This window comes from Onychostruthus taczanowskii, unplaced genomic scaffold (assembly GCF_017590055.1).
Source record: "Onychostruthus taczanowskii isolate IOZ18803 unplaced genomic scaffold, ASM1759005v1 scaffold161, whole genome shotgun sequence".
In the NCBI taxonomy this organism is placed as follows: domain Eukaryota; kingdom Metazoa; phylum Chordata; class Aves; order Passeriformes; family Passeridae; genus Onychostruthus; species Onychostruthus taczanowskii.
The window spans coordinates 680,549-698,512 of NW_024498807.1; the positions used below are offsets into that span (position 1 = coordinate 680,549).

The 17,964-nt window shown below is 37.6% G+C and overlaps 1 protein-coding gene across 1 annotated transcript in view; it reads left to right on the top strand.

Moving 5' to 3' along the window:
* Positions 1-17,964, top strand: part of LOC121333283 (aminopeptidase O-like) — an 81,947-nt gene that overhangs the window by 18,591 nt on the left and 45,392 nt on the right. Inside the window, exons 4-5 of the mRNA XM_041399492.1 lie at positions 4,221-4,383; positions 8,108-8,356. Coding sequence (XP_041255426.1) covers positions 4,221-4,383; positions 8,108-8,356 — 412 coding nt within the window. The remainder of the gene's footprint in view (positions 1-4,220; positions 4,384-8,107; positions 8,357-17,964) is intronic.

A 17,964-nucleotide genomic window follows, 5' to 3' on the forward strand; every position in this document is an offset into this window, starting at 1 on the left:
GCAAATACATTTAGTCACAAACATCTTTCTATTTGTTCTATTCATATTCAAGAAGTAGATATTCAGCCATTAAGTGTGAAACAGACTGGCTCGCTTTTTGTGTGGTTACCCTACTACTGTGTAACCCCTGATCTTGTTTTGACACCTGCACTGTAAGTGAGGAGTACACTGGTACTGAGAAAAAGTAGAGTTCTAGAAGAGTCACTGCTCCTGTGATGTAGTTAGCAGCAACAGTTGCCTTTGCTTGTGCTCCTCGCTTTCCACAAGGCAAAACAAAAGAGTGCAGTACTTGTGTTGGCTGATCTCCAGTATGTATCAGGGTCTACAGCATGGTAGTTGAGAGCTTGTCACACGCTACTCATCCCTGTGACTCAGTGCTGAACTAATGCTCTGGCATGAATGTGAGGGAGCTCTGAGGGGAGTTCTGGTCTTCAGATGAGGTCAAAAAATCCCTACAAGTCACAAAGAGTTTCTGAAAGCTGGAGCATTCTTAATCCTGGTGGCTCCAGCCAGAGAGTAGTTTTTACATAACTACTTATTTAGCTGCATGTTTCTATATTAGCACTAGCTCTTATCTTGAATGCCTGTTGCTGTGTGGGGCTATTGCTCCTTTTCCATAGAGGTAGTTCAACTTTGTGGGTTTTAGTAAATAGTAAACATCAGCTGTGTTTTGTGGTGTTTGTGTTAGTGCACACTATTTGACAAAAAATATACTGCTAAGTAAAAATGTTCATAATGTACTTGCATCTGGCATTAACAGATAGAGCTTTGGCATTTTTTTTCAGTTATAATGAACTCTACAAGACTCAAACAATTTTAGTGATTTCAAAGATAGCTGAATGCATTAAAAATTCTAGGAAGTAATTACATCATTCATCATTATTATTTCAAGTAGGAGAAATAAACGATCTTTAAATTGTTCTTTTGCACAATTATAAATAGATTAAAATTTCCTGTTCTTGTTAAACATTTGCATGGAAAGTTTTTCACTTTTAACTCATAGAATAGCTGATTGTTGGTGCATGATTAGTGCAGTTATGACACAATAAATTTGCTTTCCAGAACTGAAAAAAGATTTTTTTTTCAGAATTACAGGTAGGGAAAATAACAAAACGTTTTGAATATATTATAATTTCCTAAAAGAATTATGCGTAGGAATCAAGTTGTTTTAAAATTACCTTACAAGTACAAGGACTGGGGTGATCTATTTCTATTTTCCCATGGTCTAATCCCAGCCCAACCACTTGTTTTTCCTAATGTGTACTCACTCAGTCTGAAGATAGTTTTATGGTACAAAATACAAAATGCTGTGTTTGGTAAAGTAAGCCACGTTTCAGCTGCGCTGTTTTCTGTTATCCTAGAGATGGAGCTGTCTCCAAGGCTGACACTGAAAAGCACAATGCAGCCAGAGGATGGGGACAGCAGCAAAAAGGAGTTGAATTAAGCTTGTGATCCCAATCTATGTGCTGGGATAGATCAGAGGATACAGATGAAGGAAAACAAAACAAATCCCACTGACGTGAAGACAGTGTAAGGAAGGAAGTGAAGTTATGGGAGAGGTCAGGCTGGGAGACAATCTTACCAGTAGTGAGAGAAGACATAAGGTCAGTGAGTTAGTTAAGCTGTCTTTGAGACAGTGCTTCATGGTTCTCTCCAGAGAGAACTTCTGCCAGCAAAAAGACCTTTTCAGTCACTGATCACCAAATGCACTGTTTTCCAACTTGAAGGATTCTATGGTTCTGTAGGGAGAACTCACTTGTCATGGCCATGCATGTGATTTCAGTCATCAACAGTAGGATAAATATATAGGTATTCTACATAATTCCTGAATATGAATGCAGAAGGCATCAAAAAGCACTGCAGGAACTGGACTGAGCCCTGCGTAGATATGCAGAGACATTATAAAACTTGGATCTTTCTCTGGGAGGATGCATAGTTCACATAATTTCTAAAATCCTTGCAAAGTAAAAGGGGCTTTGGTACCTTCACTCTTTTTATATTGGGTCAACTGTAAATGTTCTGTTCCTTGCTAATTTGTATAGATTTCTGAATGCAGTACATGCTGTTCTTCTCTCTGGACTGCTAATCTGATTGCCATGCCATGTAGACATTCTGTTCAAGCTCTTTGTGGAGTGTTTTTTAGAAAAAACCCCTCTTGCTTGTTCTAGCCTGTCTTACTAAACTTGTTTCTCACTGTAACCGTCTCTGATCTCTACCTAGTACAGGCCAACACCCTTTCCTTTTAGACAATCTCACAGTTGTGAGAGCCTTCTCCTTTGTACCTTGTGCCATTTGGAACAGTTTTCTGTGACTGCTTTTTGACTTCCATGCTTTTTTCAGAACACAGTTGAAAACATGACAGTTTTTCAATTACAATTTTCTCTGATGTTATTTAATTCTTAAGTTTTTACAATTAACATAACTACATGGAGCATTTAGTAATGCTTTATAGCATTTAGATGCAGCACTAAGTGCAGAACCTCTGAACTTTGTCCTGTTTGTGTGTAAGTTAATGGCAAAGTTGTTACTAACTACAGTCTGTGTAGGCTTGGGCTGTTAGTACAGTGTCTATCAATGAAACTCTGTACATCAGGAATTTGGCATTCTGAAATAATATATTGTTGCTGCTGTGGATGACCTTTTTCTCTCAAGGTGACATTTGCTTGTCTTGGCTTATTTGTAGTTTTGTTAAGTTAATAATAATAAAAAACCAAAAGGCAGAGTGAAATTTGGCAAAGTTATCCTCCTAATTCCTAATGTGTTTGGAGCAAATAAATCCATTCTGCTTACATACTGACAGAAGCTTAGGAAGATTACAGGAGTAATATATGTTCACCTGACAATACTGACAAAAGGTTTTTGATGGATGTTGCCTAAAGTGGCATGGGGTGAAGGAGTATATAAGTGCATATAAGAGGCAAAGACTTTATCTGCCTCTCAGAAGACTTCACAAATGGTATTGTTTTGTCATACTAAATAGGAGGTGGAAAACTTGTTGAGGCTAAACTAAAGATTTTTTTCTTTGTCCTTTCTTTAGACAGCCTGAGCTTCTTAGGTCATTAAGGTATGAAATAAAATGATGCTTTGCAGCAGTTGTCTATTTCCTTTCCTCTGTGCCTTGTGGTCTCCACTTAGTTGTGGGCTTTTTCTCTTTTGGTAGTGTTCCATAGTCCTAGTCAGAATACTTCTGCAAAAGAACAAGTACTAAGGTTCTCTCAAAATAACTGAAGTTTGTATGTTTTCATGTTGCCCTAGCTACAGTCATTTGCACATGATTCATCAGATTGTAACTCATGCTAGGCTCTTTTCAAGATAATTAATCTATTAGTGTGGTGTAGTAACTGTATTATGACCATAAATTAATACATGGATGTGATTCTTAAACTATATCCTTTTTAAAGGGATAAACAGAAAATCTAAGCAACATTTGTATTAATGAAAAGTATGCTGTTCTTAAACATCCACCTTATAAAAATGGGTTTGTTCATACAGCAATCCTATGCCATACTCCTTATCTCCTCACATTGTGTTCCCATAATGATAAAACCTAGCATGTTTTTACCTTCTAATAGATTCTGGTCTTGTTTTAGCACTTTCATGGGGTAACATGATCAAGTTGCTGACTTAGGTAATATCTCATCTGAGTCTGTGCTTTGATTTCTTACTGCCTGGTTGACATATTATGTACCTCAAATAGCTGAGTCTAATTCACAAACATTAGTGTTATTTGATGTTAGAACTTTCCTATCAGTTTGGTACTGCCCAGAACACAAAAGAAAGGTTTTGGGTTGTGTAAAATAATAGTAGAAGCAGGACAAAATTATAAGATAGTAGACACAAGGTTAAAAAAGTTACATTTGAATATTTTGTGTATGTATTTAAAGGTGTTACTAGATATCATGTCTGATGTAATTCTTGGGTAGTAACAGTACAATCATGTTAAGTTGCATTAAAAACATCCCACTTATGAATGATTTATTTACAGGTAAAGACATCAGCAGTTAGAGCAAAGTTGCAGGTGTAAGTAAAAAGAATGCAGAATCCATGGTGGTTACATACAACTGTTCTTATGTATCTCGATGCAATTACTTTTATTTCCTGCACAAAAATACCAGGATGTAAGGTGGAAGGTTTAGCCCAAAATCTCAAGTACATGAAAATGTCAAGTACCTAATGTGTGCTGTAAGACTCATGAGTCTGTACAAATTTGTTGTTTACAGGTATCTTGAGCTGGTACTACTATGTGTCTATGCCAATGCCAGCATCCACCTTCACTATTGCTGTGGGGTGCTGGCAGGAAGTTAAACAACAGTCTTTCAAACAAAAAGCTTCTATTGGAACAAACACTGAACAAACCTTGCCATCATCACAAACTGATTTAAGGTTGGTGTTTATAATATTATTGAAAAATGAGATATATGGGTAGCATTTCCATTTACTCTGTGGAATGTGAAAGTGACTCATATTAGCACAGGAATCAAAATATAACTTGTTTAATCTGAACAGAAAAATCTTGACAAGAAAAAAATTCCAAAGGCATTATTTCATGGGAGTGGTTCTTTTTATGTGAAAGCAAGCTGCTTAGTGAGCAACAGGGTTTGTAAATTCCACTGTCCGCTAGATTTGTATCCTGTATCCTTAGCACCCTGCTGCAGCAATGCCAGGTGCTTTCTTGTTTCTTAAAATACTTAACTCAGTCCATTCTGGATACCTAATAACACCTACTATGATATTGCCTACTTACTTTTTTGTTCTGCTCTAGTCTCATTGCCCAGTTAGAGCTGGCCTGTGCAATAGTTTGCCTGGGGTGATGTGTAATGACCAGTACATGAAAGATCTAGTGCAGTGGTCCCATAAAATAGAGTTGGACCAATGATTCTTAGCTGGTTTTGACCAAACTAGTAGAAATGTAATTATTTTGGATCTATTCCTCCTCTCAGTCTAGTCAAAACTCATTGAGTTTGAGTTAGATGAGATTACAGAGTGGTAGATGAGAAGAAAAATATATGCCTGAAAATAAGATTTGAATATAGAAAACATAAAGTTTCTGGAAGAATACCATTTGATTTCACGTGTGTTCACCTTAGTTAGCAGAAGTTCTCAGACATGGGACTTGATTTCCTCATATATTACTCTCAGCTTTTCAAATTTATATCATACCATCACAGAACAACCCAGGTTGTAATGGTCCCAGAAAGTTCATCTGGTCCATTCTTTCAGGCGAAGGAGCTTAGATAAAGTTATCTAACACCCACTGGCCCTTGTCTTGGCCATGTGGCTCCTTGTGAGGAGAGCAACTCTGTGTTCTTTGTAGATGCCCTTCAAGTACTGAAACACTGTGATGAGGTTCTCTTCCCTCTTCCCTGAAAAGGCCTAGCTCCTTTTGTCTTTCCTCACAGGGCATGTTCTGCAGCCCTTTGTTCATTTTTGTGTCTTCCTTGAGCTGTGAGGACCAGAAGGAGTCGCGGTGCTTCCTGCAGGCGCTGTCCGCCAAGCTGTGCCCGGAGCGCACTGATCCGCCCCGTGCCTCTCTGCTGGCGGTGCCCCTGCAGCTGCAGCCCAGGCTCTGATTTGCCTTCGTGCTGCAGTGCCACACCAGTGAGTCACGGCCAAGAGATTGTCCCCTGAGCTTCCGTGTGCTCCCCAGACACGCAGGTCACAGCCTGTGCTGGGCCCTTTGGTGGTGTCACCCCAGGCGCAGGACTGTGCCCTTGTCTCTGCTGCACTTGCACTGCTCCTGCCTGCCCCACCCTTCCAGTCTGTCCAGGTCTCTGAGATGCCTCTCCCTTCTGATGTGTCCACCTCAACAGCTAAACTGGTGAGAGTGCTTTCAAATCCATCATCCAGAATGTTTGTGAAGATGTTAAACAGTGTGGGGCCCAACACAATTTCTTGGGGAACTCTGCTTGTGACAGGCTGCCAGCCTTAGTGAAAACCACTCTCTGAGTGTGGCCTGTGCATCAGTTTTTGTACCCATCTTGCAGACCACCTATCCAGTTTGTATGTTGCCTTTGTCCAGGAGAAGGCTGTGGGAAACATTGGCTGTGGCCAGTGGTTTGCAGAAGTCTGGGCAAACAGGTCCACTGCTCTTCCCACATCAACAGGAATTGTTATTTTATTGTAGAAGCTGATTTCGATTATAAGTTTTTATATATTTAACTTTATTATTTATCAATTTATTTAACTTTATTATTTAAGTATTTAACATTTTTCTGTTACTCCATTTGAAATTTCACTGAAAAAATACTTGTCTTTTAGACAGCTGTTTTGAATAATACTTTGTTGGCATTAAGACAGTGGAACTACTGAGACTTTGGAACTTGAGGACTTAATATGGATGTTTTTGTTGGAATTTAAAATTAAATTATTCTAATGGCTTGCAGCTTGGCTGATTTTGGTTAAAAATCCTAATTAATCTTGAGAATAGAAATTTTCATACTTTATGTAGTAAGAACTATCTGCTCTAATTTTGAAATAATTTGCAGGTTTGATGAGCTTCTAGAAATTGCTTTGTGTTTATTTCTCTGCTACTTATATGCTTATAATATGACTGCCTTTACAAAAATAAGCTGTAGATGTATTCCTCTCCAAAGTACAGCACATTTCGTAATAGGAATTTATTTATTGATTGATTATTAATTATTAATTTATTTATAGATTTTGGTGCAAAAGATTATTCTGGCTCAGTGTTGATAGAATGTTGAGCGTGTGTCTCAGATAAGATAGTGGAGATAAACTCTAGGGCAGCAGGAAAAGAAAGGAATTCTGAAAGAAGCTGTTGAAATGTGTAATGCAAATGTTTGTGTCCAGCTCCCAATGAGTTTTACCTGTAATGTAATTTGTATCCAGGTGCCAATGAGTTTGACCTAAGGAAGTTGTATCAAAGTAAATGTTAAATGGAGCTATGATGTTTTATAACTTTTTATCTCCTTGTGGTCATTAAGGAATTGGCAATCTTTATAAGAGATACGGTGCTAGCTTTCATGTTCCTGCCTAATCTCAACTCTGATAAAAAAAATGCAAAGTGACATTGTTTTAGAGCAGAAATATACTAGATTAAACCACCCTTAAAAAATTGTGTAGTGATGGATGTGGTTTCTTTACATATGTAGTCAATGAAAGGACCTAGAGTCCTCTTCTTTGGCAGAAAGACTTATGTAAGGTGCTAAAGTGTTACTACTTCAGCAAATTCTCATCCTTTTCTACAAGTCATCATTTTGTTTTCTGTGTCAGCATGATCTTCCAAGCATAAGTGCTTTGGGCAACGCTAGGTGCTTTGCCTGTCGAGGCATAGTAGAACCAGATTACTTAAACTGAAGTTTCTAACCAAGGAGAGGCTGTAGAGAGCACTGTAGAGAGCACAGGCTAACAGGTGAAAACATGAAGCTGATTTCTGTTTAGATAAGAATCTATTTGGGCAGATTCAGTGTTTAGGAAGGATTTTATTTACCCCTCCTTTCTTCCATCTAGAGCTCTAAATATCCTGTAAAAGTACTATAAGGTAAGGTTGGCTTTATGTAGTAGTATTGAATATCTAACATGATAAGTCTAAATTGACATCTACTGGGGTTTTGAACTTAATATAAATGATAATGATAATGATGATAATAATAATTTACTTGAAGCTTCTGGAGAATTTTAATAACAACAACAGAAAAAAATCCCTCCTGGACTTACATTGCAATTGAACCTAAAATACTTGTATTAATATTATGTTAATATGCATAGAATTTTATTTTCATAGCCAAGTTTGAATAGGAATATTCTGAGTAAATATTTTTGTATGCTTATTAGTTCTCTTTACATATATTTTGAGCACTTTTTCTTTTGATGCGTATGTGTTATAAAAAAAAGGTGTGACTAGTCTCTCTCTTACAGTTATGAGTTCTACTCAGATGTAGTACTGAGTGTTTCAAAGTGTGAAGTGTTTCACATGTGTGAGTGTTTCACATGTGTGAAGAGGGTGAGAAAATGCACATGGGCTGGTTCTGTGGAAATTAATTCTGTCATTCTGATATCTAGAGAATATCGTTGTCTTAGCAGAGTCAGTTGTGCACATTTCTGATATCACAATTAAGTATTTTTTTGTTTTGTTTTGTATTGTCAGGTGGCATGAAGAAATCTGTGGTCATGTGGAGTACCCTTGCCGTTTCCAAAATCCTGCTGCCAGGTTGCAAGCAGTCATTCCTTACAGAGTCTTTGCTCCCTGGTGCCTTATGGAAAGCTGTGAAGAATATTTGCTTCAGCTAATTCCTCAGTGCCTCTCAGCTGCTTATGCCACACTGGGTACCCACCCCTTTTCCAGGCTTGATGTTCTGATTGTTCCTTCCAACTTTTCCAGCCTGGGAATGGCTAGGTAAAGAAACTTTTTAGTATCCAATCTCCTGTATTTTGTTAGACTCCTTCTTACCAGCTAGTTAACATCATCAAGTTGCTGTCAATATAAAGCTGCTGAGCTATTTTTCTTAAACCGAACTTAAAACTCATGTTCTGACTTCATGCGAGTAGGTTGGTTTCCCTCCTTTTTAATGTTTTTAATGTTAGTTTTAACAGGGCATAGGGAAAGGAAATATAAGCTTATTAGAAATATGGGTGTGAATTTTTACATTTGTCAAACTCAAGGTCTTCAGTTGGTTCTGTTGATCTAAATACTTGATATCTTGTTTTCTTTTGGTATTGATTTTAGCCTTCTGTTTTGACAGAGTAGTAGTATGTTAAAATCCCAGTCTAGAGTTTCTTCATAACCATTCCCAATGTATAGGTCTCTAGTTAAACACTTATCTTCAGAAGCTAAAGGCAAGTAGTAAGGATTATATTATCAAGTTTTCATGGAATTGTGAAGGCTCTCAAGCCCGTCCAGGTAACTCTGAATGGCATCTGCTCCCTCCAGCAATTTGACTGTACCACTCAGATTGGTGTCATCACCAAACTGGCTGTGTGCATTTGATCCCACTGTCTGTGTCTGTTAAAAATATACTGAACAGTGCCAGTCCCATTACTGACCCCTGAGGATACCACTCATCACTGTTCTCCACTTGAACAATGAGTCATTCACTGCAACCCTTTTGAGTGTAACCATCCAACCAATTCCTTATCCACTGAGTGGTCGTTCCATAAAATCCATGTCTCTCCATTTTAGAGTCAAAGGTGTTGTGCAGGACTGTGTCCAATGCTTTTAATTCAAGTAGATTACATCAGTTTCTTTTCCCTTGTCCACCACTGTTGTAACCATATCCTAGAAAGCCACCAAACTTCTCAGGCATGATTTGTCAGTAGTGCAGCCATGTTGGCTGTCACCAATCACCTCTTTATCTTTGATGTGTCTTGGCATAGTTTCCAGAAGGGTCTGCTCCATGCTTTTGCTGGACCTTGAGTAGAGACTGGCTGATCTGTAGTTCCCCAGGTCATCCTTCTGTACCTTTCTAAAAATGGGGGTTGTGTTTCCTTGTTTCCAGTCACTGGGAACTTCACTGATGCCAATAAGATCACGGCCTCACAGGCCATGTTTATTCCCCATGCTGCATGTATTAGCATGGAGACTTCTAAGCTGCGCCCTTGAGGAAACTGACTTACTGGCTGAAATTCTTTTGTGGTGCTCTTCAGGTCCCCTTGTGCTGACCTGTGACCTCTCTCCAGGCTCTGGGCATCATAAGAGTGGGGTGGATTGAAGTTCCCCTTCCCCAGCAACTTTAATTTAAAGTTGTCTTCACCAACCTGGCAAACCTAGGACTGAAGATGCTCCTACTCTTCTCTGACTGATGGACCCCATCAGCAGGCCAGGTTTTGCAAAGCGGGTCTCATGGTCTGAGTCACCAAATTCCTGGTGACTTTCACCGGACCTACAACCTTTAGCTGATTTGACTGGCCCTTTCAAGCTGTAGACTTTTTTGCCTACAGCTTTCCTCGTGCAATCCTCTTTTGGGTTAAAAGTAGAAAATTATGTTGCCACATTAACAATATTGTATGGTTTTTAGTAGAAGTTTACTTGCTTTTTAAATTTCATTTTTATCTAGAAAATGTAAAACTTCAGCATGCAGTCGCCCTCCTCTGTCATATAAGACTCATTGCTTTCTAGATACCTTTTGCTGTTTACTGAGTTTTCAATGAGTTCTTCACTCAATGAGGGCAACAAGTTGGTTTGTGCACCTACCACAGATTCTCCAGTTCTTTGCCTGGTGGCTTGAAGTGAGGTGTGGTACTGTGTGCCATATTCTTGAAGCCAAATGGAATTTGCTGCTGCTCAGCAGTCTTTTGTGACTTCAAAGGCATGGTACTAAAGGGTTGGCACAGGGCCGTGCTATAATTGGGAAAGAATCCAGCCATTTGACTTAGCTGTGAGATAAGAGCAGGGATCTGTGGAATCGTGAAAGGCAAGACACACAAATAGTTCAAAATGAGAGAGAAAGCAGATAGTGATGTCTGGGCCAAAATTACAGCACACAGTAGGAGAAATCTTCATGATTTAATCATTGTTATGCTATTGCTCTATGGGAAATTTTCAGTGCCTTCCCTGCCTGTACCTTTCCCAGAATTTATAGGAAAAAGATACCTGCAGGGAATTCTGTTGCACTACCATCTGTCATTATCTGAGTCCAGACTGCATGTTCAGAACACTATAGTTTTTTCTTTGTGAAGGAGATGAGAAAAACCTGTGCTTCTATTACCCTATGCTTCATCTAACTGCTGTCAGTTCCAAGCAATCTACATCATTAAAAATAAGGATGAAGGAAGGGGTTTGCATACTTCCTGATGTCTGTTATTTAACAGTGCATCAAACCAAACACTTTCCAATTTTTCAAAATTTAACTAATTTAAGGTGTTTAAATGTCAAGTTGTATTTGGGCAGGAGATTATTAAGTGACTCATGATAGCTCATCTGTTCTTGTTGCATGTGATTTTTCCAATAGAAGCTTCTGTGTATATAGCAAGCTACTTAAATGGTTAATTCGTATGCATGCAACGATAATTGCCTAAATTGCTTAAGCTAACAATAAACTGTGTGCAAATCCATGTCAAAACCCACACAAAGAAAAAAAAAGTTAGCAATTACCTTGGGTTAAAAAGGTTGCTGTAGTATTTACTTTTTCTCTTCTAGCCTATCTGTAGCAGTACAAACATAATACAGCATGCCAGCACATAGAAGCTGTTGTTATGAGAACTCTAATTGGGCTCCTGTCTACCAGGGAAGGAAACAGACATGAAATTTAGTCATTATCTGAAGTATTAGGGCTTTACAGCATTTGGTACTTTTCTTTGTTCCTCCATTAATTATACTTACTGTGCTTTTCACATTTCAAAATGCCTCTTCTTTTTTAGGAGTGATGTTTCCCCAACACATTAGATTGGTATGAAATTATGATAGTTCTTGCACAGAATTATCTAATTAGGTGTTTTGAGCTGTCTATTTCAGTGGCAGCTACTGTGGGTCAGCTGCAATTTCTCTTGAAGTCTGACAGATGCATTATGAGCAATACCGTAGTTGAAAGCATATTCATTGCACTTTTGTTTTCTGTTCATATTTCCCTGTGGTTTTTTAATTTGCTATCTACTTCCTCTAGGGAAATATGTAATAATTGCAATAATTTCCTCTTGCTTCCTATAGATCTTTGAAGCTGGAGGGTTTAGTTTTGCACACTTTAGTTTTACACTGTTTTAATTTAAGTGATTATGTATATTTTCTCCTAAATTCATTCTAGTAAAAGAATGATGTGGCCTACTCGTCTTTTTTGGTGATATTATGTTGAACTGTACAGAAATTAAAGTCATTAAGCATTGTGGGCCAAATTTAAGTGGCTTAAAAGCCTGCGGCTCAATGCTTTCTCTAGAATGTTGAGAATCTCATGAACATATTACAGCAGTTAGTAAAATCTAATTTTAAGTTCTTTCACTAGCAGAAGAGAGTGAATTGGAGTAAAAGGAATAGTGAAGTGTGTCAGACTACAAGGCCCTAGAGATTCTAATTAAGTTGTTCATGGAAGAGATCCCTGACCATGCACTGCATTGAAGGGTGCATATCATTCATGCAGTCAGAGAACTAAGAGGTTAAAATCAGGAGATTAAAAGTGGCACTGTGTTTTGATGCTGTTGATGCTATGGTACTTCCTGAGGAGTTGTCGACCCCATTGGCATTTAAATATCAGAGGCATTTCACAGTTGCAGATGCTCTTATATGAGCCAGTTAACTCACGTGCTGAATGAAAGATTTCAGATGAAAAGTAGGGTCTGTGTATTCGCTGGTTGTTTGGGCTTTTCAAATCAGTTCACTCCCAATCCAGTTTTGTTGATCCTATTTGAAATCCTAGTGTTTAGGCCTCTCTTCTCACAACTCAATTTCCTTTATTTTTTTCAGAACCTGAAGAGACTCTGAATTCCTTGTTCTTTTTCATTCCCTGTGGAAAAACATTCTTTCAAATACAGAAACTCTAACTTTTGGTGCCACCTGAGCCTGCACTTGCAATTTTGACTTTTCGTGCAGTGTTTAACTACTTTAGTTTTTTCACAGTCACACCAATCCCTTGTGTTTTTGTGGTGTTAGAAACTGCTTAGCAGCTTTCTAGTTCTTCAGAGCAAATGTGCTGATGTTTATTTTACTTTCCTGAGAACTGTAAGCCTTTGCATTCAGTTGAAATTCTCTTTTGTTTCCAGCACACATTGTTTGAATAACATAAGATTGCTGCTTTTTCTGTTTGAATTAAGGTATTAATGTACTAGTTTGTACTAAGTGCTAGCACAAGGAAATGTTCTTATCCTAGTACTGTGTATAAATAATCTTTTTAGGTGCATCACTTGATGCTGGGATGTAGAAGAATATGGTGAGGAAAGTGTCCTTTGGTATATACCACGCTCCTAGTTTTTCCTGAAACTCTTATATTAATAGTGACAGTGAGATAGATGGACATCTAGTCTAACCTAGTTCATCTGTACTTACAGACAATTTTTCCCAGCAAAGCTATATGGAACCAAAGAACTTCTGAGCGAGATTCTGACATTTTCAAAACAGGATCTTAGTGTTAGGTTATTTGAATTCTATTTAGGCTCTAAAATTAATGGCCTTATTTTCAATTATGCTGGACACCCTTGAAGCCCAAATGGTGTTTGAAGATGAGGATGCTTAGAATATTTATAAATCAGATTTGCTAATATAGCTGACTAAATATGGATTTAACAACCCAGCTTTCAATTCCTGTTCATAAAGATCTTACTCACTCCTCTCCTGTCATGTTAAAAAATTGTCTTTGGTACATACACCTTTCTTCTTTGAAGAAAGAATATCTGTTCTTCAAAAAATGTTGTATCAGCAGAACTCTTGAGTCTTTCCAGTCTATGTCACCAAGGTTGTTAACTTCTTAAATTGAAAAGGGAGGAGGCTGAAGCAGCCTCTTTGATCAGTGCATCTGTAGCCATCATTTGTCTGTTCTGTATGTCTGCAGTGTTATGATGACAACTGATAAGCCCATAGAAAATCAGCCAGGACTACTGGAAAGCATTCAAATGTCAAAGTTAAGTGTAAAACCTTTAATATTGTTCAGTCTTGCAGAACTGTGTTTTACTATTTGATACAACTATAGAAGCCTTTTCTGAGTCAGTGCAAAGGTAGACACACTTTTTTGCACATTTCCAGTTTTAATTTGACAAAATATTCACATTCATTTAGCTTATTTTTTGCATATCACTGGCTGGTTATCCACACAAAAATTATCATGTACAAAATATCAAGCAAAAAGTAAAAATATGGTGAAAGAAAAATTGAGTCTTAGCTGGGATAGCAGTATGTGGCTGAAATCGGAATATGTGGCTGTACAACACAGACATATGGACTTAGTGGCAGTTAGAAGTTGCATGAATTGACACAAAGAGGTAACCGGGGCAACCACCACTTTGCAGCTGAAATGCAAAGAGTAGATTTATTTCATTGACCCACTAACAACATTGAGCAGAGACCCAGAGGAGCACAGGCTCTGTTAGGCTTAGTTCATCCCAGTGCAAAGAGACCCATAGTCTCCGCTCAGCTGGGTTTGCCCGAATGCATAGTGGGGCACCTGCTGCCTGTCCCAGTATATCTCGTGCACACACTGTTCATTACCAGGCAGTATTTTTGTGATCTTGCTCTCTCCCAGCAAGAGTCTCAAGCATGTACAGTGTTATCTCTATGCAGGAATTCTGCTTCTCCAAACAGGTAGAGAATGAATAATAGGCATAATAAATGGAATTTTACAAAAGTGACAGTTGTAGCATTCCCACCTGCAAGGTTACTTAGAGAAAAACTATTCCCTCCTTCTCACCAAATCTTCTGGTTTTAACCCTTTCCTTGTTGAATATATTTGCTGACCCTTAGCTGAAGTCTGAAATATGCTATAAACCACTGCAATCATTGTCCTCCATCCAGTTGTCATTTTGGTATCAAAACAGGATTTGGAGTACTTCAGGTGTAATGTATTTCCTTTTTAATGTGCCTTGTTGGTCTATTAACTCATAAGTATTAAAACTGCTGTTTTAACAGAGAAGACAGATGTGTATTCAGGAGGATTTCTTTTGCATTTCTAATAGTTTTCCAAAGAGGTTTCTCAGTGCTTTTGAAAGACAAGGTACAATATTTACCTATCATAAGATGCCTCTCTTATGGGATAATATCACAAGAAGATAACTTGTCAGTCTGACATTACTGACCAAAATTAATACAAAAAAGGATGCTTTAAAACATGTGGACTTACTTATGTTTCAAGTATGGAAATTTACATTATTACTATTTTTATGAGATGAATAAAGAGTATTGTTTAGAAATCACTTGCTTCTTTGGCTGTGTGGCACATGAATTCTTAAAAGGGCTTTTGGTCATTGAAGCCAGAGAGGTAGTGGGCTCTTGATGCTACTGTAGAATTGTAACTGCATGTTTTTAAATTCTAGGATTAGAATTATGGCAGAGCCTGTTAACATGGTTATAGTTAAAGGTTCCTAAGCTTTTCCAATATAAACTTGTATTTCAGTGGTTTATAGCTGTAAAGTCCTGTTCCCAGCTTAAAGCTGACATATAGTGGCTTGCCTTAGGAAAAATGGGTGTGGCTTTTGTACACACATGTGTGAGAGGCCAGCATGTTTCTATGCATATTGTATTTGTATATCTACAAATATATGTATATAGTATATGTGTATGCCTAATATATATCCATACCTGCCCTTTATATATGTGCATATATAGGTGTGTAATTATTACTAATGATTTTATTTTTGTTATATGAGTTGCTTGGCATTTATAAAGTAAAAGTATATTTTTCCCTCAAAAGTGACGTGTTTATAGAGAGCTAGAACATGGAGAAATGAGAATTTAAAATTGCCATTATTGAACACTGGGTTAGTGATTTTGAAACTAATTTTCAGAATTGTTTCTCCGTATGTCTTACTTTATCTCTCTCAACTTTTTTCTCCTACCAATAGAGATGTATAAGGTGATTAAAAATCACTTTTCCTTATAGATCATTAGCAATATAGGCTATCTATTGTTTAATATTCAGTCAGCAACATTAGACCATTCCACTTAACTTTCTGAATCATATAAATAATAGAATGCTCATAAATTCAGAGATTTTGCATGTATATGCTGTGAGTGGTAAGAAAGAAGGTAATAAATGCTGCCAATTGTTTTGAAGCCATAAGCTTAATTTTTAAAGGGCCAAAAGACAGTGTTCAAAGCAGCCACAGTCTTCTGTCATGCAATTATCTCTGATCTGACTTGCCATACCAAGTATGTGAAGCTTTCTTAGTCTCTATGATAATTACTAGTAGTCTGCAATTTACCAGCCCCACCTAGGAAGAACCTGATCCAGGTAACAGATTTTTGCTTTTAAATGCAGACTGCGAGACCAATCATACAAAAAATAAACGGAAGTATAGAAAAATCATTAAATTAATGCATATTACTTTACCTTTGGCATCAATTACCAGGTGCTAATGTCAATCTTTTTGCTGAAGATTTTGTTTCAAGTTGAAACAAAACCCCACCAAAATTATGCAAACAAATTAGTGGCTTTATTTTCCTTTTTGTAGTTTTGTTTGCTTTGTTGCTAACAGGAGTATGGCTTAAGGATCCCTAGCCCTTTTCTTTTATGAGTAGTACTTTGAGTACTTGCTGGTGACAAGCTTAGACGAGGCTAAGAGATGTCATGTTCCTAACACCCATGATGTTGCTGAGCAAAAACTATGCAGTCCTGTCCTTATGAGTAGTATTGAGGAGTATGAGCAGTTGAGTGATCCATTCCTAAGCTCCGTCCAGGGAAACTTTTTGGTTAGTTACAGAGAGTTGGGTAGGCAGTTTTGGTTTTCCTTTGTTCTGCTTGCCTATCGCTGGCCTGGAGCAATAGTTTTGGCTTCAACTATGACACCACACTGTGCCCAGTTTTGGGCTGCATGTTTATGACAGAGACACAAGTGAATCAGGCCTCTGCTAGCATTATCAGCAGGTAGGAGAATATGTTGTATGAGAAGAGACTGATAGAGCTGGATTTGTTCAGCCTGGGAAAAGATTTTACTAACTGAGACTAATCACTTTCTCCTGCTGCCTGAGGGCGTGGTTGCAGAAAAAGAGAACCAAAGCCATGGTTCTCTCAGAAACAGGGAAAATATATGAAGCAACATTCACAACTTGTAATGATAGATTTCAGACTAGATACAAGGAACCACAGTTATTGTAGATAAGAACTGAAACAGGTGGTCCAGGGAGCTTGTGGAACCTGCATTCAGGAGGCAGTGAAAAGAGACCTCTTCAAGCTTGATTTTTTTTCTTGAGATTCCAAGCCTTCAGTGCTTTTACCTTGGTTTTATGGTCTGTTACAAATGACACCTCTCGCTACATATCACCTGTATGACTCATTCATGCTGCCATATTACTTTGAGAGTCTTTCAACAATTAAAGTTGTTTTGTAAACAATTTTTTGTAAAAAATCGTTTCAACAATTAAACTTTGTTTTCAGAAAATCTGGGGAAGTAGTAGGAATGTATTCTTATTTTGCAGGTAACTAATGGGTGGGTATAGATGTTACAGGAGATCTTCTGAAGAGACACATATTTCCTAATTGCTTTTTCCTGTCCTATCCCTTGCAAAGGTTAAGTAAGGAACTGTGCCCAAATCTTTTGGACCCAAACCCAGTGTTCTTACATTTTACAAGCCTTTCCAATCTTTTCTTGTTTGTGGTAGTAGCTACTAGCTATCTTCCAAGTTTGAAAGGTATACTCCAAACTTCTAGGCTGCTAGAACTAACAAAAATCTGTTTTTATTTGAAATAAAGTATGGTATTCTGTTTTTTACTCTTTGTTTAAAAAAAATACAATCATTTTCATTATTACCTCTAAACCTGGAAGATGCAAATTTCACATGTAGAAGTTCCAGTACACTGAAAATAATAACAGTTGTTGATATTGAGGGTGAGGAATGGGATTTTTAGTGAGAGCAGGTCTAATATTCTGATAGAGGGTTCTAATATTAGTCTTATTGCATATGGTGTCATGTTCTATGGAATGTTTTGGGATAGACTGATTCTATTCAATTCCTTAGGATTTGTTTCAGAATGTGGTTAAGCCTTTGGAAATGCCCATTAGGTACTCCTGCAGCATGATTAGCTCAAGAAAACCTGTACAGATGCCATTGTGAGTGTGGGTAATGGTGGTTTCATTTAGTGGTGCAAGATTTTGTCCAATGTCAATTTTACTGTTTGATTTAGTTGAATGATGAGACGTATTTCTTATAATGTTTTTTGTTTTGTTTTCCACTGGGAAATCATTTTAGGTGATGTAAAGTTACAATATGGGACATTTCATTAGTGATTAAATGTAAGTGTGACTACCATGATTATTTTTCTAAGTATTTTTATCTTTCTGATGATGTATGCTGAGCTCAGACTGAACCAACAGTATAGTATTATACAAGAAAAATGGCTTTAATTATTTCCTTGTGCATCCCCCAATCCCTTAAAA